Source organism: Hypanus sabinus, chromosome 17, assembly GCF_030144855.1.
Source record: "Hypanus sabinus isolate sHypSab1 chromosome 17, sHypSab1.hap1, whole genome shotgun sequence".
NCBI classification, from domain to species: Eukaryota; Metazoa; Chordata; class Chondrichthyes; order Myliobatiformes; family Dasyatidae; genus Hypanus; species Hypanus sabinus.
Genome location: NC_082722.1, coordinates 22,892,447 through 22,910,893, shown reverse-complemented (window position 1 = coordinate 22,910,893; position 18,447 = coordinate 22,892,447). Strand labels below are relative to the sequence as shown.

At 45.9% G+C, this 18,447-nt stretch overlaps 1 protein-coding gene across 1 annotated transcript in view; it reads right to left on the bottom strand.

The window, feature by feature from the left end:
* snrkb (SNF related kinase b) overlaps nt 1–18,447 on the bottom strand; it is a 114,991-nt gene that overhangs the window by 12,225 nt on the left and 84,319 nt on the right. Inside the window, exon 4 of the mRNA XM_059992654.1 lies at nt 778–990. Within this exon, the coding sequence (XP_059848637.1) occupies nt 778–990 (213 nt within the window). The remainder of the gene's footprint in view (nt 1–777; nt 991–18,447) is intronic.

The window sequence follows — 18,447 nt, the reverse complement described above, 5'->3', positions numbered from 1 at the left end:
CGTCTGGCCAAGGTCAAACTGTCAGACCTGGGTACGCAGTGAAGGGAGAGACAGCAGACTGGCAAAACGAGGATTTAGACAGGAGCAAGTTCCCCATAAATCTTCAATGTAAGAGCTCGAAGAGTGTAAGGAGTACTGTGTGCAGTTCTGGTCTCCGTACTTGAGGAAGAATATACTGGCTTTGGAGGCGGTGCAGAGGAGGCTCACCAGAGACGAGGGGTTAGATTATGAGGAGAGATTGAGTCAGCTGGGACTGTACTCGCTGGAATTCAGAAGGATGAGAGGAGATCTTATACAAACATATAAGGGATAGATAAGACAGGGAAGTTGTTTCCATTGGTAGCTGAGACTAGAACTCGGGGACATAGCCTCAAGATTCAGGGGGAGTAGATTTAGGACGGAGATGAAGAGGAACTGCTTTTCCCAGAGAGTGGTGAATCTGTGGCATTCTCTGCCCAATGAAGCAGTGGAGGCTACCTCAGTAAATATATTTAAGACAAGGTTGGGTAGATTTTTGCATGGTTGGGGAATTAAGGGTTATAGGGAAAAGGCAGGTAGGTGGAGATGAGTCCATGGCCAAATCAGCCACAATCTTACTGAATGGCGGAGCAGGCTCGATGGGCCGGATGGCCGACTTCTGCTCCTGTTTCTTATGTTCACTCAGGAAGCCTCTATCCATTTAGCATACAGTACTTCCGCAGTATTTCCCCTCAGCCATAACCGTGGACCTCCCCACACAGATGACTGTAAGGGAAGTGAAGGATCTGACGCACTCACTCCTGGATCAGCTCCCGGTGGGCGATGTTGCCGCACTCCATGGCCTGGATAATGATCTCATGCTCCTCCTCAGAGAGGCTCTTGTAGGACGTGAGGGGCAGGCTCAGCTTCTTGGCCGGTGAAGGGTCAACACCTTGAAGCCACGGATGACCTTCGATCTCCTCCAGCGACGCCCGCTTCCTCGGCTCCCTCTGCAACATCCTGGAGATCAAACTGCAACGACACAAAACAACAAGCCAAGCTTTACCAACGGAAGGCCACCATTTCCTCACAGCACAGAAAGCAGCCAGCTTGGCCCATTGAGTACATGCCAGCTCACAGAGAAATTTGCTTAACTTCCTGCCCCCCACCACCAGATTCTGCTACCCACCTGCACACTAGGGAGTTTACAGAGGGCAATTAACCCACAAATCCTCAAAGTCTTGTGACGTGGGAGGAAGCTTCACACAAAGTCAGCATTGATCCTGGTTACTGGAGTGGGAGGTGGCTACACTAGCTTTGCTACTGTTTTACTATTGGGTTTCGTCTGGACTTGAGCTTAGCCCTGCACCCCCCCCCCCCCCCAAGACTCAACACCCCTTTTCTGTCTCAGTGGTTTGAAAACTTGTCCTGTGGCTGCAGGTTCAGGAACTCCAGCAGGTCAGTCAGATTGATGACAGAGGGCCTGGGCCCGAACCTCATATCCCCCTCCACAGATGCAGAGCTCCTCTCACATACTGTGCAAGTTGCTCCAGATTCCCAGCAACTGCAGGATCTCCTGCGGCTGAGATTCAGGAACTGACTGGAAGTCCAATAAAGTTCTCTTCTGAAGCAGAACCATTCTCAACCCATCCCTCCAGTGGACCCTCCGCTGTTAATAATGTCACTGTGCACTTCATACAAGCAGAGTAGACCATCAATTCAGAAGCTTTGCCACAAAAGGACAACTGTTTTGTGAGCGCCACATCCACCTGACGGTGCTACAGTTCTGAGGATGTCTATTAAATGACAGGGTTGTTGCCAGCCTGCTATTCTACACCTAACACCCTCTAGAACACGGAGAAACTGGAGTGGGGGCCACCAACCATCACCCTATAACTTTGACCACTGGTGCAAACCTCCCATTTTTCCACCTGCATCTTACCAGCAACGGTTTTTTTTAAAGATCCCTTACATGACAGAAAAATATCTGACTGAGCATCTCCTTCGATAAACAGGGGAAAGTTCTTCTGAGGATATAGAACTCAGTGTACGTCAGCTGTCAGAGGGCCCTGGCCTCCCAGGATCCTGCAGCGATCGATAATCGGAGAGGGGTGCCTTGGCCTCCTGTTTCACTTCATGAATAGTGGCATGAGGGGAAGCTCAAAAGAAGATTCTCTCTCTCTGTAAATAAAGAGCAAAGCTAAAGTATCAGCAGAAACCCTGAAACAGGTGAGACTCTAACAGCATGAGAGAACACAGGCCCCCATCTCCTGGACCCCAGTGTCAACAGGCCCAGAGTTACAGAAAAAAAGGAAACAGGCCATTCTGATCACCAAGTGCATGTCGATTGCCCCCTCTGCTTTTGCCCTATTTCTGCACTGACAGAATTACCACCACCCTTAGTATCAGAATTAAGCAGACTTCACTTCATCTTGGTGCAAGGTAAATTATGATAGGCCCATTTAATACCCCCTCATTTCCAGATGCATTTGAAGTGGGACTTAAAGCCTGGGGGGAGGGTGGTTGATGTTAATCTCAGTACCAAAGCCTCCTTCTCTTAATACCCACCTTCACCATTAATAAAACCAACAGATTCACATCAGTTAGAACTTCAGATCTACATGAATACTTAAGTATGACATTGCACAGGTGCCTATTTATATAGAATTCTAACCAGGGCTTTTAAGTCTGGTGCTATCTGCGTAGGTTTCTCCTGGGATCTCTGGTTTCCTCCAAAATCCCCAGAACTTGCTGGCCAGTGGGTTAATCGGCCCCAGGTGGGTGTGTCAGGAGGTAGTCCAGGGGCATATCGAGAGGTAATGGAGAAGTGAACGAGGAAAACGGATTGGCATAGAATCAGCAGAGACAATGGGCTGAATGGCACCCTACATTGTAAGATGCAATCAGCACGTTGCCGCGTATGGGAGCTTGCTGGGTGATAATTGCCCATTAGATTTTTCAGATGGCTGGGAAGCTCTTTGGGATCATCTGAAATCACTGAAATGCACTCAGTTGAAGTGAGTCTCAATTTTGCGCACAAAATCTGGAAAGGCAGAAATCTCAAGCCACGCATTGGGACTATTTCTGTTGTTTGAGGGTGCCAGGGAGCTTCAAGATTCAAACATCAAGCTTAAAATCAATATTGCCATCCGTTTCCTTGTCTATCCAACTGCAGATTTTATACTGATTATAAAAACCTCTTAGCCCAGCAAATTAAAACAGGATAAACTAGAAATGGAAATTATAAGGGTAGCAAAGGACAAGGAAAAAAACTGCATGGCTGGGGTGCCTGGTCTCAAAAGCCCTAAGCTGCTTGCTTTCCACCAACACCCATAAATCTCTAATTATGATGTTGTCCTCCACTAGAGGGAGCTCACGTTCGAGACTACGTGGGGGACAATTGGTCGACATTGTACGTCTCCAAAGACAAGCAAAATGTCTACAGATGTACCACGGAGCATTCTAACTGTTTGCATTGCCATCTGGTATGGAGGGGGCCACTGCATAGGATTGGAAAAATCTGCAGACGGTTGTAAATTCAGCCAACTCCATCATGGGCACTTGCGTCCCCACCATCAAGGACATCCTCAAAAGGTGATGCCTCAAAGAGCTGGCATTCATCATTAAGGACCCCCTTTACCCAGGACATGCCTCGTTTGATTACCACCATCAAGGGGGAGGTACAGGAGCCTGCAGACACACACACACAATATGTCAGGAACAGCTTCTTCCCCTCCACCATCGTATTTTTGAATGGATAATGAACCCATGAGCACTACCTCACTATTTTGCTCTCTTTAAGCAGTACTTAGTTAATTTTTATGTATTTTTATTGTTATTTATAGTATATTTTATATATTGCACTGTACTGCTGCTGCAAAACTTGTTTCATGATAATAAATCTGATCCTGATTCATGCTCAACCTCAGACAATGTCTAGACACTGCCTAGACAAGACCAACACATAGCCGTGCCTTCATGCTCAGGATACCGGGTACACATTGCTACTGTGGGCAGAGGGTGAGACAGCGAGGAGAAATCAGAATGAACAAGCTTGTTGCTTGCAGCACACTCAATATTCCACAATCTCTGTGCAGAAACCCGCTGAGATGAGATGCAGGTTTAACCCGATGAACCGGAATTGTGCAGTCTGGTAAATTTCACTCAGTGATAGGCACAAATTTTCCTGACAGCATGCTCGGTTGCCAGTTGAAATCCTGCCACGTCCTCCAGGTACAACTCCCACAACCTCCAGGTACAACTCCCACAACCTCCAAGTACAACTCCCACAACCTCCAGGTACAGCTCCCACAACCTCCAGGTACAGCTCCCACAACCTCCAGGTACAACTCCCACAAGCTCCAGGTACAACTTCCACAACCTCCAGGTACAGCTCCCACAACCTCCAGGTACAGCTCCCACAACCTCCAGGTACGGCTCCCACAACCTCCAGGTACAACTCCCACAACCTCCAGGTACAACTCCCACAACCTCCAGGTACAACTCCCACAAGCTCCAGGTACAACTCCCACAACCTCCAAGTACAGCTCCCACAACCTCCAGGTACAGCTCCCACAACCTCCAGGTACAGCTCCCACAACCTCCAGGTACGGCTCCCACAACCTCCAGGTACAACTCCCACAACCTCCAGGTACAACTCCCACAACCTCCAGGTACAACTCCCACAAGCTCCAGGTACAACTCCCACAACCTCCAAGTACAGCTCCCACAACCTCCAGGTACAGCTCCCACAACCTCCAGGTACAACTCCCACAAACTCCAGGTACAACTCCCACAAGCTCCAGGTACAACTCCCACAACCTCCAGGTACAGCTCCCACAACCTCCAGGTACAACTCCCACAACCTCCAGGTACAACTCCCACAAACTCCAGGTACAGCTCCCACAACCTCCAGGTACAGCTCCCACAACCTCCAGGTACAACTCCCACAACCTCCAGGTACAGCTCCCACAACCTCCAGGTACAACTCCCACAACCTCCAGGTACAGCTCCCACAAGCTCCAGGTACAACTCCCACAACCCCCAGGTACAGCTCCCACAACCTCCAGGTACAACTCCCACAACCTCCAGGTACAACTTCCACAACCTCCAGGTACAGCTCCCACAACCTCCAGGTACAGCTCCCACAACCTCCAGGTACGGCTCCCACAACCTCCAGGTACAACTCCCACAACCTCCAGGTACAACTTCCACAACCTCCAGGTACAGCTCCCACAACCTCCAGGTACAGCTCCCACAACCTCCAGGTACGGCTCCCACAACCTCCAGGTACAACTCCCACAACCTCCAGGTACAACTCCCACAACCTCCAAGTACAACTCCCACAACCTCCAGGTACAGCTCCCACAACCTCCAGGTACAACTCCCACAAACTCCAGGTACAACTCCCACAAGCTCCAGGTACAACTCCCACAACCTCCAGGTACAGCTCCCACAACCTCCAGGTACAACTCCCACAACCTCCAGGTACAACTCCCACAAACTCCAGGTACAACTCCCACAAGCTCCAGGTACAACTCCCACAACCTCCAGGTACAGCTCCCACAATCTCCAGGTACAGCTGCCACAACCTCCAGGTACAACTCCCACAAGCTCCAGGTACAACTCCCACAACCTCCAGGTACAGCTCCCACAAGCTCCAGGTACAACTCCCACAACCTCCAGGTACAGCTCCCACAACCTCCAGGTACAACTCCCACAACCTCCAGGTACAGCTCCCACAATCTCCAGGTACAGCTGCCACAACCTCTTACAGGCAGCACAGGCTCACCGACACGATTCAAAGAGCAGTGGAATCAGTGACATGTAGTAAATTTGTTGTTTTGTGGCAGCAGTTCAAGCAATACACAAAATATACTATAAATTACAATATGGAATAAATATAAAATCATAAATAAGTAGTGCAAGAATGATGATGCATTGCTCGTGGGTTTATTGTCCATTCATAAATATGATGCCTGGTTGTACAGTCCTTGTTATTTCTAAGCTGTCAATAGATCGGATGGTTGCAAGTTACACGCTGGGATTTGACCACACCTCTACCTGCTCAGGTTTAGGGCTGCTCTGAAGATTGGGGGCAGTGAGATCAAATCCAGCATTGTGATCCCAAAGGATTTCCTACAGCCTGTCCAACGATAACGAGGATGAGACCATCTGAAACGACTGCTGAAGATGGTGGTCTCTTTTGATCGAAGCTGCAATCTTCTGCATTCCAGTTGGTCTTTCATTGATCCTGTTATAGTCACTATTCTATAGATTTACTAAGTACACCGGCAGGAAAATGAATCTCAGGGTTGTATGTGGTGACATATGTACTTTGGTAATAAAATTTACTTTGAACTTTGAAGCCAGAAGTACCAGTGGGCTTTTCTTTCATAGTGAAAGAGCCAGATTTCTCTTCCAGTCAGTGGAATTTCTCCTATGAGGGATGGCCTGTTTTTGAACAACCACACCAGTGAATATTGGTGACTTCAAATTTATAAAATGGGTACAGTTTAGATGCTTTACTAATGAAATGACATAGTTTGAAAATGTTTTATTTTTCCACCTGCTTTGAAATCTGCTGCCCATCTCTGTGCAGGCTGCTGGCCGGCTATTCAGTCTGCCCTGGGCCGAAACAGACCCCACCCATTACCTGGACAGCTTAGACATGGCTCGTGTCAAACACTTCCTTCAGCTCCCTCATCTATGCAGGAGCACAGAACACAGCAGGGCAACCCAAGGCCGAGTCTGCTCCACCATTCAATGTGACCCGCTGGATCAGGATATTAACCGGATCTACTTCGTTTTCATAAAATTTCAGTGCCACTTCCTAATAAAAGTCTATCAATTGCACAAAATCCCTTCTCCTTCCTGATAAAACTAATCAAGATTAATTTTATTATCACTGACATGTCATGGGATTTGTTGTTACGAGGCAGCAGTACAGTGCAAGACATTAAAAGAATTTACTGTGTTTCAATAAATCATGCAAAAGAGGAATAGTGAGTTAGTGTTTGTGGCCCGATCTGACGGCCAAGGGGAAGAAGCTGTTCCAAAATGCTGTGAGGGTCTTCAGGCTCCTCCCTGGTTGTAGTAGTGAGAGCAGGTCGTGTAACGGATGGTGACGGGCCTCAATGATGGGTGCTGTCTGCAAGAGCGAGTGCTTCGGGGGGAGTGGTTGTGTCCACGATGAAGCTGGCTCAGTCTACCAGCTTTGGCAGCTCTCGTTATCCCGTCCATTGGAGCATCCACACCAAGCGGTGAAGCAATTTGTCAGAATGCTCTCCACCATGCACATGTAGAAATTTGCAAACCTCCTCAAATTCCTAATAAACTGGAGCCTCTGGCATGCCTCCTTTATGAGTGCATCATTGTGCTGGGTCCAATATAGGTCCTCTGAGATGACGACACCCAGGAACTGCTCACCCTTTCCACTGCGAATTCCTCAATCAGAAACGGTGTATGTACTCCCAACTTCCTCTTCACAAAGTCCACAATCAGTTCCTGAGTCTTACTGAAGTTGGGTGCAAAGCTGTTGTTGCATCCCTCAAACCAGCTGTGTGCCCCCTTAGATTCTGCCAACAACTGTGTATGCCATCGGTGAATTTGTAGGTAGGGACTGAGCTGTGCCTAGCCACATGGCCGTGAGTGTGAGCAATGGGCGAGGCACACTTCTGTTGATTGTCAGTGAGGTGGAGATGATGTCACCGATCCACACTGACTGTGGGCTCCTGATAAGGCAGTTCCAAAATCCCATAGGCCATTTATCATATCGTGTGTAGGAAAGATATACAAGACATTGGAATAGGAAGTGTGCTTTGAGATGGCAACTGCCAACCTATGGAGTACAAGACGCAAGCCCTGGGGATGACTCCATATGCTCCATCACGTGCCTGGAGAATGTCTCTGGCATTCCCCTTACCCTCATTCCCAGGGAATGGCTCACTGTGGTACCATTCTCACAGCTCGGCATAGAAACCAAAGAAAACACACATCATTCGCCACGGTGGGCACCAGGAATTTAGAGAAAACGACATTTCACACTCAGCTGTCTGGGGCATCTGTCGAGAAGCAGTGATGCAATCAGGAGCTAAGAAAGCAGGAGCAGCTCTCAAACACTGACTGAAGCAGGAGCCAAAAGCAGGCCTTCGACCACAGTGTCTCTCCTCGATCTCCCACCACGTGCAAGATGCTTCCTCTACGACTCCAGGTGTCCGATTTTATCTTTACAATTTTTTTTAAAACACCAATTACTTCTGTTTTGCTAGATTTCATCTCTCGTCTATCTGGGACTCTGCTTGTGGTCTCCCCCTCACTGGGAGCGGAACAGGAAGCGTCTATACCCACAGCACGGGAGTGCAGTACCAGCGGCAGGGAACCAGACTCTTTATATTCCATGTGCCCACTTCCCCCTTCCTCTGCCTTTAATCAACGACCACACAATCTCATATATAGAATGTGCCAATGCCCGGTGATAACATGCAGTACAATCTCCAGTCCAATTATAATCTGGTAACATGCAATACAGCTGCCACAGCAACCTCACCCTTGCAAAAAAATTAGTTCAAGTACATTTATTACGGAACAACTTTATTCACCGTATGTATTTCAATGTTTTACGAAGTTGCTGTGGATTGCAACAAAAAACAGTTACATTCAATGATTATTAGAATAAAGAATTACATAAAAGTAAACTTAGAGGTTACATTTCAGAAATTAAGGAAATGTTTATAAATTCATACATATATACACTAAGCAGCATTATAAAAATGGTTTACAGTGGTTGCAGTACAACGACAGGGGTAATTGATAGAGGGGGAAGGGAGGGGAGCTAACTAGAATGGTTGATCAGGTTAACTACTTGGAGGAAGAAACTTTTAAGATTGTATGAAGCTTTTTTTTAAATATCCCGATAACACTTTCCAGGATGGAGCTTTTGGAAAAGGCAGCTTGCAGGATGGGTAGAGTTTCTTTCCCCTGGACACATACAGCGATGGTAGACTGCTGGCCCGACAGTTCAGTGTAGATGTGTGGATGCCACAGCGAGCCAGACAGTGCCGGCTGAGGTAACGATGGCGGACGGCAGTGTAGAGTTTAGCAGCAAGCTCAGAGCACACTGGTAAAATCCTACGCTGCCATTTAGAGCGGTGAACATTTAGACTGTTCTAGTGCACAACCAACCATTGAGGGAGAGAAGGCTGTGCTTCCTTTCCCACAGGTGCACGTTGCCACAAGCGGATCCACTGCCTCACGGACGCCACGGCCGCAGGTTCAATCCCAGCCTCTGGGGCAAAGTTTCCACGTTCTTCCTGGGGCCATGCGGCTGTTCTCCCCATATGGCAAAGACATGAGTTGGGAGGTAAAATTGGCTCCTAGTGTGTAGGTAAAACAGAGTGTGTGTGTGGGGGGGGCTGTTAATAAGAACATTGGGAAAACAAAATGGGATGGGAGGGATGAGGATGCTTGACAACAGCCTAGCCTGCCCAGGTTCTACTAATCCACTGACCCTTTAGGAATATCCTCTACCTTTCCCCCCAATTCGATGTTTGATGACGATTCTTAATGTTACTTAATGTACCCCGACCGGGAGCTCGTGTCTGTGCTTTACTCACTGGTCTCAAAGAAGGCAAATGAGAAGATCAAGTATTTGCTCTGGCAATCCCCAGAGTGTGGTAAGATTTGGGGGAGGAGTGGCGGGGGGGGGGAACACTACCCCTATGAAAGACACAATGAAGGTGTGATCGTGAGGCTCAGGACTGAGGGGGTCAGAGGTGCAGCTGCACAAAAGCCCCAGGGTCCACCTAAGACAGGATACCCTCTGCCCCTTTCCGACTCTCCCCTGTCAGAGAGGCAGATAAAGCCCAGTTGGGATGATGTCCCGTTGGGATCAGTGGGGATCTTGTCCTCTCCTGGAGGGATCCCACCAGCCCACAGCGAGGATGGAACAGAACTGGCTAGCACCCAGTGATCCCAACTGGACATCATTCCCACAAGGCTTTATCTTTGAGTAGGGAAATCCCAAATACCTGCCCCTCTACCCCCCTTCCCCAAGTCTTGCCACCAGGAGGTCCCAAGCTTTGGGAGGCTGAGACTGGCATCCCACTGGAGAGGGGCTGTGAGGGGCACATGATCCCACACCCTCTCCTCTCCCTGACAGTCAATTGTTTTGAAAATGAGACCTGAGAAAGCTGCTCACGAGGACACCAGCAGGAGGTTCGGTTATACTCAGCCAAGAACAACTTGCCGCAGCATTGTAAAGATTTTCACCGCTGCATTGTAGCCCAGACGTTCAGAATTCTCCAAACGGCCTCAGAAGGATTGAAACAATCGAGCACTTCGCCCCTCGTCCAACACAAAATGAATTGGGAATGTTTGCCAATAATGAGGTACCTCAACTTGGGTAAACTGAACTCCATACTACATTTACTAGAAGCCACAAGTCTTTACTCTAACTCCCAGCCAGACCGACAGAGTGGTAAAGAACAATAGAAAAGGATTTTACTTCTCCTCAACATTTCAGTGTGGCAGGAAAGACAAGACCATCTTGCAGAGCAAGATCCCACTGACTGGAATGCTCCAGCGATGGCAGCTGCGGAGGTAAATATTAGCCCATGGTAAACCCGCCATGCTGAGAATTTATCCAATTATGTCTCAATGATATCTTTGATTAAAAATGCATGAAGTGCAGAGAAATCAGAAGATAATTATAAGCAGGTAACACAGATTTCTTAAACAGTGTGCTCTTGGAGATGAAGACTACAGCGATGAACTGGCGAGGGGTGGGGGGAAGTGGGGAAAACAGAGTGCAATGGGATGTTTCGACACAGGTTCACTGGGGCGGCATACAAAAGCTTTTCTGTCAGATAGAAAGTACAGACTAGAAATTTGGAGTAAAGGGTAAGTTCCAAGAGTGGTTGAAAGACAGTAGAGATAAAGTTACTTCTTCAAAACATCTTCTGAAGGATGTGTAAATTATTATTGATATGGTAACAAGGTTTTAAAAGCATGGTAGTGTAACTCTGTTGTAGCACCAGTGACCTGGGCTTGATTCCTGCTGCACCCTGTCAGGAGTTTGTACAGTAACCGAGTGGCTTTCCTCCCACGTTCCAAAATCATACGGGTTAGTGGGTTAATGGGTCCCATGGGTGATGCGGGCTCATCAGGCCGGAAGGGCCTGTTACTGTGCTGTGTCTCTGAACCAAAAAACAGAGCACATTTCTGAATGTCTCGGAATATTAATGCCACAAACACCATTCTTAATTTTTTGACAGTCAGCTGAGATTAGATAATGGTTTAGGCAACTATTGATGCATTTCTGTGGGCAAGGCATATCACGTAGTTCCAATTACATACAGAAAATCTTAAAAACCAGGCTGGATTCACTTTGTTCAGGAAGTTGCCGCTTGATAATCTGCTCAAGTTCAGCATAAACCTACAGTAACGTCTGGGGAGAGACGCACTTGAGCAACAGAGTTTTGGACCAATTGCACATTGGAGGGAATACAAAAGCTGTGATACATGATTACAGGAAAACAAGCTGTAATTCCTTCTTATTCTGGCTTCTGCCCCCTTCCTTTCCAGCCCGATGAAGGGTTCAGGCCCGAAACGTCAATTGTTTATTCCCCTCCATGCTGAGTTCCACCTTCATTTGTGTGTGGTGCTGACATCCATATCTGTACTTCATCTCCAACATTTCTTTACTAGAATTCTTTATAATTGTTGAAAGCTTTTTTTGCTGAACCATGACCAACACACCACAGCAAATTGCTAATACAGTGGATTCCGGTTAATTCACCATTGGTTAACCACTGATTTTGGGACAACTCTTAAAGAACAAAACCTACTCGAGAAAATAGCCAGGATTCCCTTTGTTTATTTGGGACACAACGCCATTTAAATGGGGCAGGAGGCTGTTGCTGAACAGGATCTAACTAGTGTCAGTTGAGCGAAAGGGATAGACACAGTAAAACAGCTGCTTTCCTGTGACGTGGAATGACCAACGTAAATAAATGATTAAGCACAAGAGATTTAGGAGAGGAGAAGCTATTTTCTGCACCAGAGATAAAGGCTAAAGCAGATGGTGGGAGAAAGGGAAATGAAAACAGAAAGAAGCTGGGACTGACACTCGAGGATAAACAGCAGTGGCTGTATTTTTTGAATAAATGATTAGAAAACAAAAACAATTTTAAATATGATCTTTTAAGGAATAAATGAAAGTAAAACATTTTTACTGTAGTGTTTTACTCAGTTCCAACCATCTTCAAAAATGTCTACATTCAAATCCATTGATAACATCAAAGTGATTTTATTCTGCCACAGTCAGGTCCCCTACAGCAATCTCCCCTTCCAGCATAATAATTTCAACATAACTATGCAGATTTTAGGGCTGGGGCTGAACCCAGTCTCCTGGCTCAACAGGAATCATCTAAGGTAGGTGGCCAATAGACCCCATTCCTGTCTGATGTGCTCATCTTTCCGCTGATCAGGCCACTTAAGCTGAGATTGACCAACTCAACACTCCATGTTGAATATGGGGCCTCAGAACTGTTAATGGCCAGTACATTAACAAACTTGAACAATTTCGATAATTCACTGATTTCATAATTAGGACTTTTAGTATTGGTTGACTTCAATGCCCAACAGGTCCATGCTTTTATTAAAAATGAGACTCAAGTGTAAATGCAAGGTAAAGTTCCTGCTTACTGAGAAGCTTAATGCACTGACTTTCTTTTGCAAAGAAGCACAAGAACTGTTTCTGTCAATATGTCAAAAAACTTCAATCGTATCCTTATAACAACCCACTGACATTTGTAAATTTCAGGTTGGAGACTCTCAAAACAGCTTGATTAGGGATCGACTTTGCCTGCCGAATGCACAATCAGTTGAATATCAATACGATTTTCAGATCAGGCTGAATGTGGAGGCTTCTGCTGAATTTAATAAGGCCCCCTCAGTTTATTAGAGAAACTCTACCTGTTGGAAGAGCACAAGGTCCTATTGTGTAATCTATCATGGGAATAAAAACTGATCTGAGCTGCAATGGCAGATGCAGTTTCCTTGCTCAATTACAAGGAAATGTTAATTTACATTAAATAGTGACACTTCCTCTGCAGCATATTGAAAATGTGATGATAGGCCAGGAAGGACATAGCACGTATTCTCAAGGCCATTTCCTCGCCAGCTTTGTTTCTGTACGGTGCACCCTTACTGAATGCGGTCTTAAAGGAACCTATTCCCAATGCTGGCACACCTTGGGTACGCCCCTATGAAACAGGAAAATCACCATCATTTTAGAAAACTGGTTTAAATTTTATTATAGACTCAATATTTAATTTTAACATAACATTTTTAACACAATATAATTATTTATTATATAATTTTATTAATGACTCAAGTCACAAAGTCTGAGGGTTGGCAATCACTTCTGAAATTGCGTACTGAGTGATTCAGACTGAATGGAAAATCAGCGGCATCACATCTACAATCCCAATGAGGGTGTGCAATTTGAATCAGAGTCATATTATTATTATTATTATTCAGAAATTGATTTCCCAAACCTTAATTAAAAATATCAGAACAGACATTTATGTCAGTTCCTGATATTTTCAGACTTGGGAGTGGAGTGGGAAACCATGTCCCATGAGGAACAGGATATTAAAGAGCCCAATAATTACTGTGACCCATTCATCATGTTTGTAATAACTCACACATTTTTGTTAAGTATTTACCCCACTGCAAAGCCCTGCATTGTTTAGTGATGATGGCAAGCTGGTTTGGCACTACACAGAGAAACCTAGAAGCTGTTGGCAGCAATAGCCGTCCATCCCCTTCACAGAGATCTAAGATCTGAGATCCAAAATTGCATATCCTTGGAATATAAAGCACCAAGCATGAGCAACCTCATTCAATTAGGTAGGCTAAGTGTTTAACATTGAATGAATTCCCTCTCTGAAATTTGGCTTTGCGTATATGGATTGTGGCATTATCCGAATAATATTCTATCTCATGAAACCTGCTCATCTTTAATTTTACTTTTTAGCAAAACCTTAAAATAGTTATCTTGATTACCCTGCCCCCCAATACTCAACCTCACAATGTTCCTCATTAAGATCTTGCACCTTATTGTCTTCCTGCACGGCACTTTCTCTGTAGCTGTTACACTTTATCCTGTTATTGCTTTACCTTGTAGCACTTAGTGCACTGTGTCTGTGTGAGCAGTATACAGGAAGAGCTTCTCACTCTACCACAGTATAGAGGACAATAATAAAAGTTCTTCAATATGATTACGTGCAGGATCATTACCGTTAAATTTCATGGTGGTCGTGTGGGAGGCACACAATTCAAAACTGCATTAAAAAGAAGGACATTGCTCAAACTTTGTAGGCTGGTTTCTAGCAGATCAAAGGTGAATGATGTTATTATAACAAAATTGAGGTGCAAGGACTTCTCTCCTGGAGTTCATGAAGCATGACCGAGTGGGTTTTATCCAGCTGTTCCGGTCTCCTCCCACAGGCCAAAGACTTACCAGTCGTTGGTTAATTGGTCATGGTAAATTGTCCCGTGATTAGGCTAGGGTTAAGTCAGGGGTTGAAGGGCCAGACGGAACTACTCCACGTGGTACCTCAATTAATAAATAAAAATAAAATACAAGAATCATCATAAAGGACTTCAAAGGTGAGTGTAAAGACCCACACTCCAGCTTCACCAAGATCAGGCAACTCGATAGCAGTCTGCTTGAATTTGCCGAAGAGCAGCATGTTGCAAGTGGTAGGCCCCCAGCTTGGCCATAAACTCTGGAGAAACAGAGAGGAATACACAGCTCCAGGCATAAGGAGGTCATCCTGAAGGACAACAGCGCAGATTTGATCTGCTGTACTCTTTTCAATTCCCCGTTCATTACCACAGCTCAGTCACACAGCTTTGGTCACCTTTCAAGCCACTGGAAGTTTTGACTGCAGACTGTCTGCAGATTTGAAATTCCATTACACCTTCAAGATCTCAATCTTATTCCTTTGAAAATAAAACGTATCAGAGTTAGTCCCCCCTATTGCAGGGTCTTGGGTCTTAAGAGTGCCACAAGCAGAGAGCTTTATATAAAATCTTCCTGAACACAGCAGCCTTAACTACAGAGGATGTCTTAGTCATCAAGTAAGGATGATTCAATGACCCCTTTGACGATTTAATCCCATTTCCATAGCACTCAGACAATAAATAGGCTTTTCCCATCCTTGCTATTCCTGCCAGACTGATTTTTATTCACATACTGTTGGGCCACCGTTTCCCATTATCACCATCAATGAGCCAGCTCCTGCAAAAACCCCTTAAAGGGGAAGGTCATCTTCAAATAGCCTCTTCGTCTCAGACTCTGCCAGCAACTTTTGATTCAATGTATTAAGTAGTTCAATTTCCACGGTTCTAAAACTTGAGCGATCTATTCCTCATAGTGTGTCTGCAGAGAATCTTTTAAAGTAATAATTGAGGAGTGATGGGCTGAGGAACAGGACTGAAGGGTTTTTAATCAAATTAAACTCCGAGATATATAGCACAGAAGCAAGGTTTTGACCCTGCTCGTCCATGCTGAACAAAGTATTTAGTTGGATTAATTTTATTTGTCTGCATTTCATCTCCTTCCCTTAACCTCTCCTATCCATGAACCAGTCTACTTCCCGTCCATCATGTCAGTAGCTTCCTCTTGGTTTTCACTACCGTCAGTCATGCATGTCCCGGGTGGAGTCTCTATTGGAGTCAGATGTAGAAGGGTTCTTCATTGCCGTCCCATTACAATTCTCTTTCACCAGTTATGGCTGTTACTCTGAGCTGATCCCCTGAACCTGAAAGGCTGGTGAGTCTGGCTTTTACCCTCTGACCTGTTCAGTCAGCCCATCACACGACTTGGCTTCAAAATCACATACGGTCCGGCCACTGGGCTTTGGGAAGCCAAGAACAGCTTGTGGTGAATCCCTCTCAAAGTGCTTAATTTGCTCACACAGCAGCCTGTCAGGTTAGTGGGAGTCAATTCTTGACTCGGTCTCGGAATCCAGACTTCCACATCAGCTGCCACCCTTCCATTCATATCAGCAATCAACAGAGTTATTTTAATTTGTTCTGACTGAGTCACAGGGATTAGTACTTACTGAAGGAGACACAAACCCAAGGTCCTGTCTGCTCTCTGAGCTGCAGACAAAGTTCTCGCAAAAGTATAGGGGAGTTAAACAGAGAGTCATTTCTCTGCGCACCCGCCACCCATTCCCATACTCCTCAATATTTCATCGAGTCATAGGACATGGGCTTCATCAGCTTCATGGGCTTCATTCACTTCACATTCCACACTAAATTTCCCCACAACCTACTCTCACTTTCCCATCAAATCCTGCCCACTCACCTGTACCCGACAGACAACTTACAATGGCCGATGAACCTGCCAGTCCCCACAGAACATAAAACATTAAAGCAGAGTGCAGGCTGTACCAGCCTTTTAACCTTTTCTAAAATCAATCTGACCATTCTCTCCTACATAGCCCTCCATTTTTCTATCATCCATGTGCCTATTTCAGTGTTTCTTAAACACCCCTATTGTATCTGCCACTACCACCACCCCTGGCAGGGTGTTCCATGTACTCACCACCCTGTGTAAAAGCCCCACCTCCGACTTTACCCCCTACACTTTCAGCCAATCATCTTAAAATTATGCTGTCTCGTATTAGCCACTTCCACCTGGATAAAAGTCTCTGGCCATCCACTTGATATATGCCTCTTATCATCTCGTACATCTTTACCAAATCACCTCTCATCCTCCTCAACTCCAAAGAGGAAAGCCCGAACTCACTCAAACCTTCCTCAGAAGACATGCTCTCTAATCCAGGCATCAGCCCGGTAAATTTCCTCTCTAAACCTTCAACATCCTTCCCATAAAGAGGTGACCAGAACAGAAACCAATATTCCAAGTGCAGATTAGCCAGGTTTTTATAGAGCTGCAACATTACCGCGTGGCTCTTTAACTCAATCCACTAATAAACACCAATGCACCATACGCTTTCTTAAATTTAGCTGTAATATATCCAGATGAACAGAGTACCAATTATAATAAAGCTTTCATATCCTTAGTCTGATCAGCAGTTTGAAAGCAATTTCCTGCCAAGTCTGCAGAACTAACCTGCAAAAAAATTAACATGAAATGCTGGAGGAAGAGGTCAGGCAGCATCTACGGAAAGGAAGAGAGTTGCCGTTTAGGGCCAAGACCCTTCATCAGCAAGAAGCCAGAAAGAGAATGTGGGGGGGGGGGGGGGAGGAAAAAGTGACTTACTTTGGATTTCCAGCTCTAGTAGAACCGACTGCGTTTAAGGAATTAACACGGCATGTTGCCTGCACTCCTCGCTCCGATGCCCTCCAGTACACAGAAGCCAACGTGACCAGCAGCCCGCCATGCAGGTGAAGACTGGTGATGATGCAGAGCATCAGTATCATCATGATGTGCGCTGTCGTACGACCTGGCTGATCAGGGTCCATGACCGCCATTGCTCTTGGTAAGTCTTTCTACAGAAGTGGTTTGCCCTTTTCCTCCTTCTGGGCAGTGTTTTCACAAGACGCCCAGCCATAATCAATACTCTTTGGACATCGTCTCCTTACACCTCCTTTGGTAGAGACGCATCTCCACCCCAACACCGGTAATCTCCACAAAATGCACTGGAAATACTTTCTAGGCTTCTCCAACAGACCCTAAACAAACCATGATCTTGAGTGTCAAGATGGATCAGGGAGCAGCAGCAATGGAGCGCGATGTCTTGCACGGTAGTGCCCAATCCCTGGATCTCCCTCCCCAGCTGTGGAGTGAGGAGGGACGCCTGCTCACACGAAGGGCAGCAGTTCAAGCCAGGCACTCCTCAACACCCACGCCAGCAGAAACTGGTCTATAGATGCACCGCCCAGACTGTCTCCCCCTCCTAAAAATACATCTCTCTTAGAATTCCCAGGCCATCGCATCAGGTTTTCTATTATTTTCTTCTTTCCCTTCTGTTTAAGGTGTGTAGCCCCTTGCAGTCCTTTTAATGATACTCATTCCCCACCACGACCAGAAAATGTTCAGAAACACAGCAGGCCTTTATTGTCTCTGTGATTGGAGTTTTCTCTCTGTATTATTTCAGGGGCAAGGCTTAAAGACCGTTCAGGAACAGCGAGACAAGAACGCTGTTCAGCCAGTGACAGTAAATGGTCACAATTTCCATTCTCACATGCTGTGAAATCAATTTCGAGCTAAGCAATCTGCTGTCTGAATCCAACCGGTGACTTTAATCAGGTGAATGGGTGCAAAATGGTGCTGATTTGGGATTTCTGCCAGGGCACTTAGAAAAGTTACACTCACACAAAGTTATTGTTTGAAAGCAAAAAGAAAATATTTTTATTTTCTTTGATGTGTTTAATTTAGAGATACAGTGCACAACAGGCCCTTCCAGCTTGTCAGGCTGTAGTGCCCAGCAACCCCCAATTTAA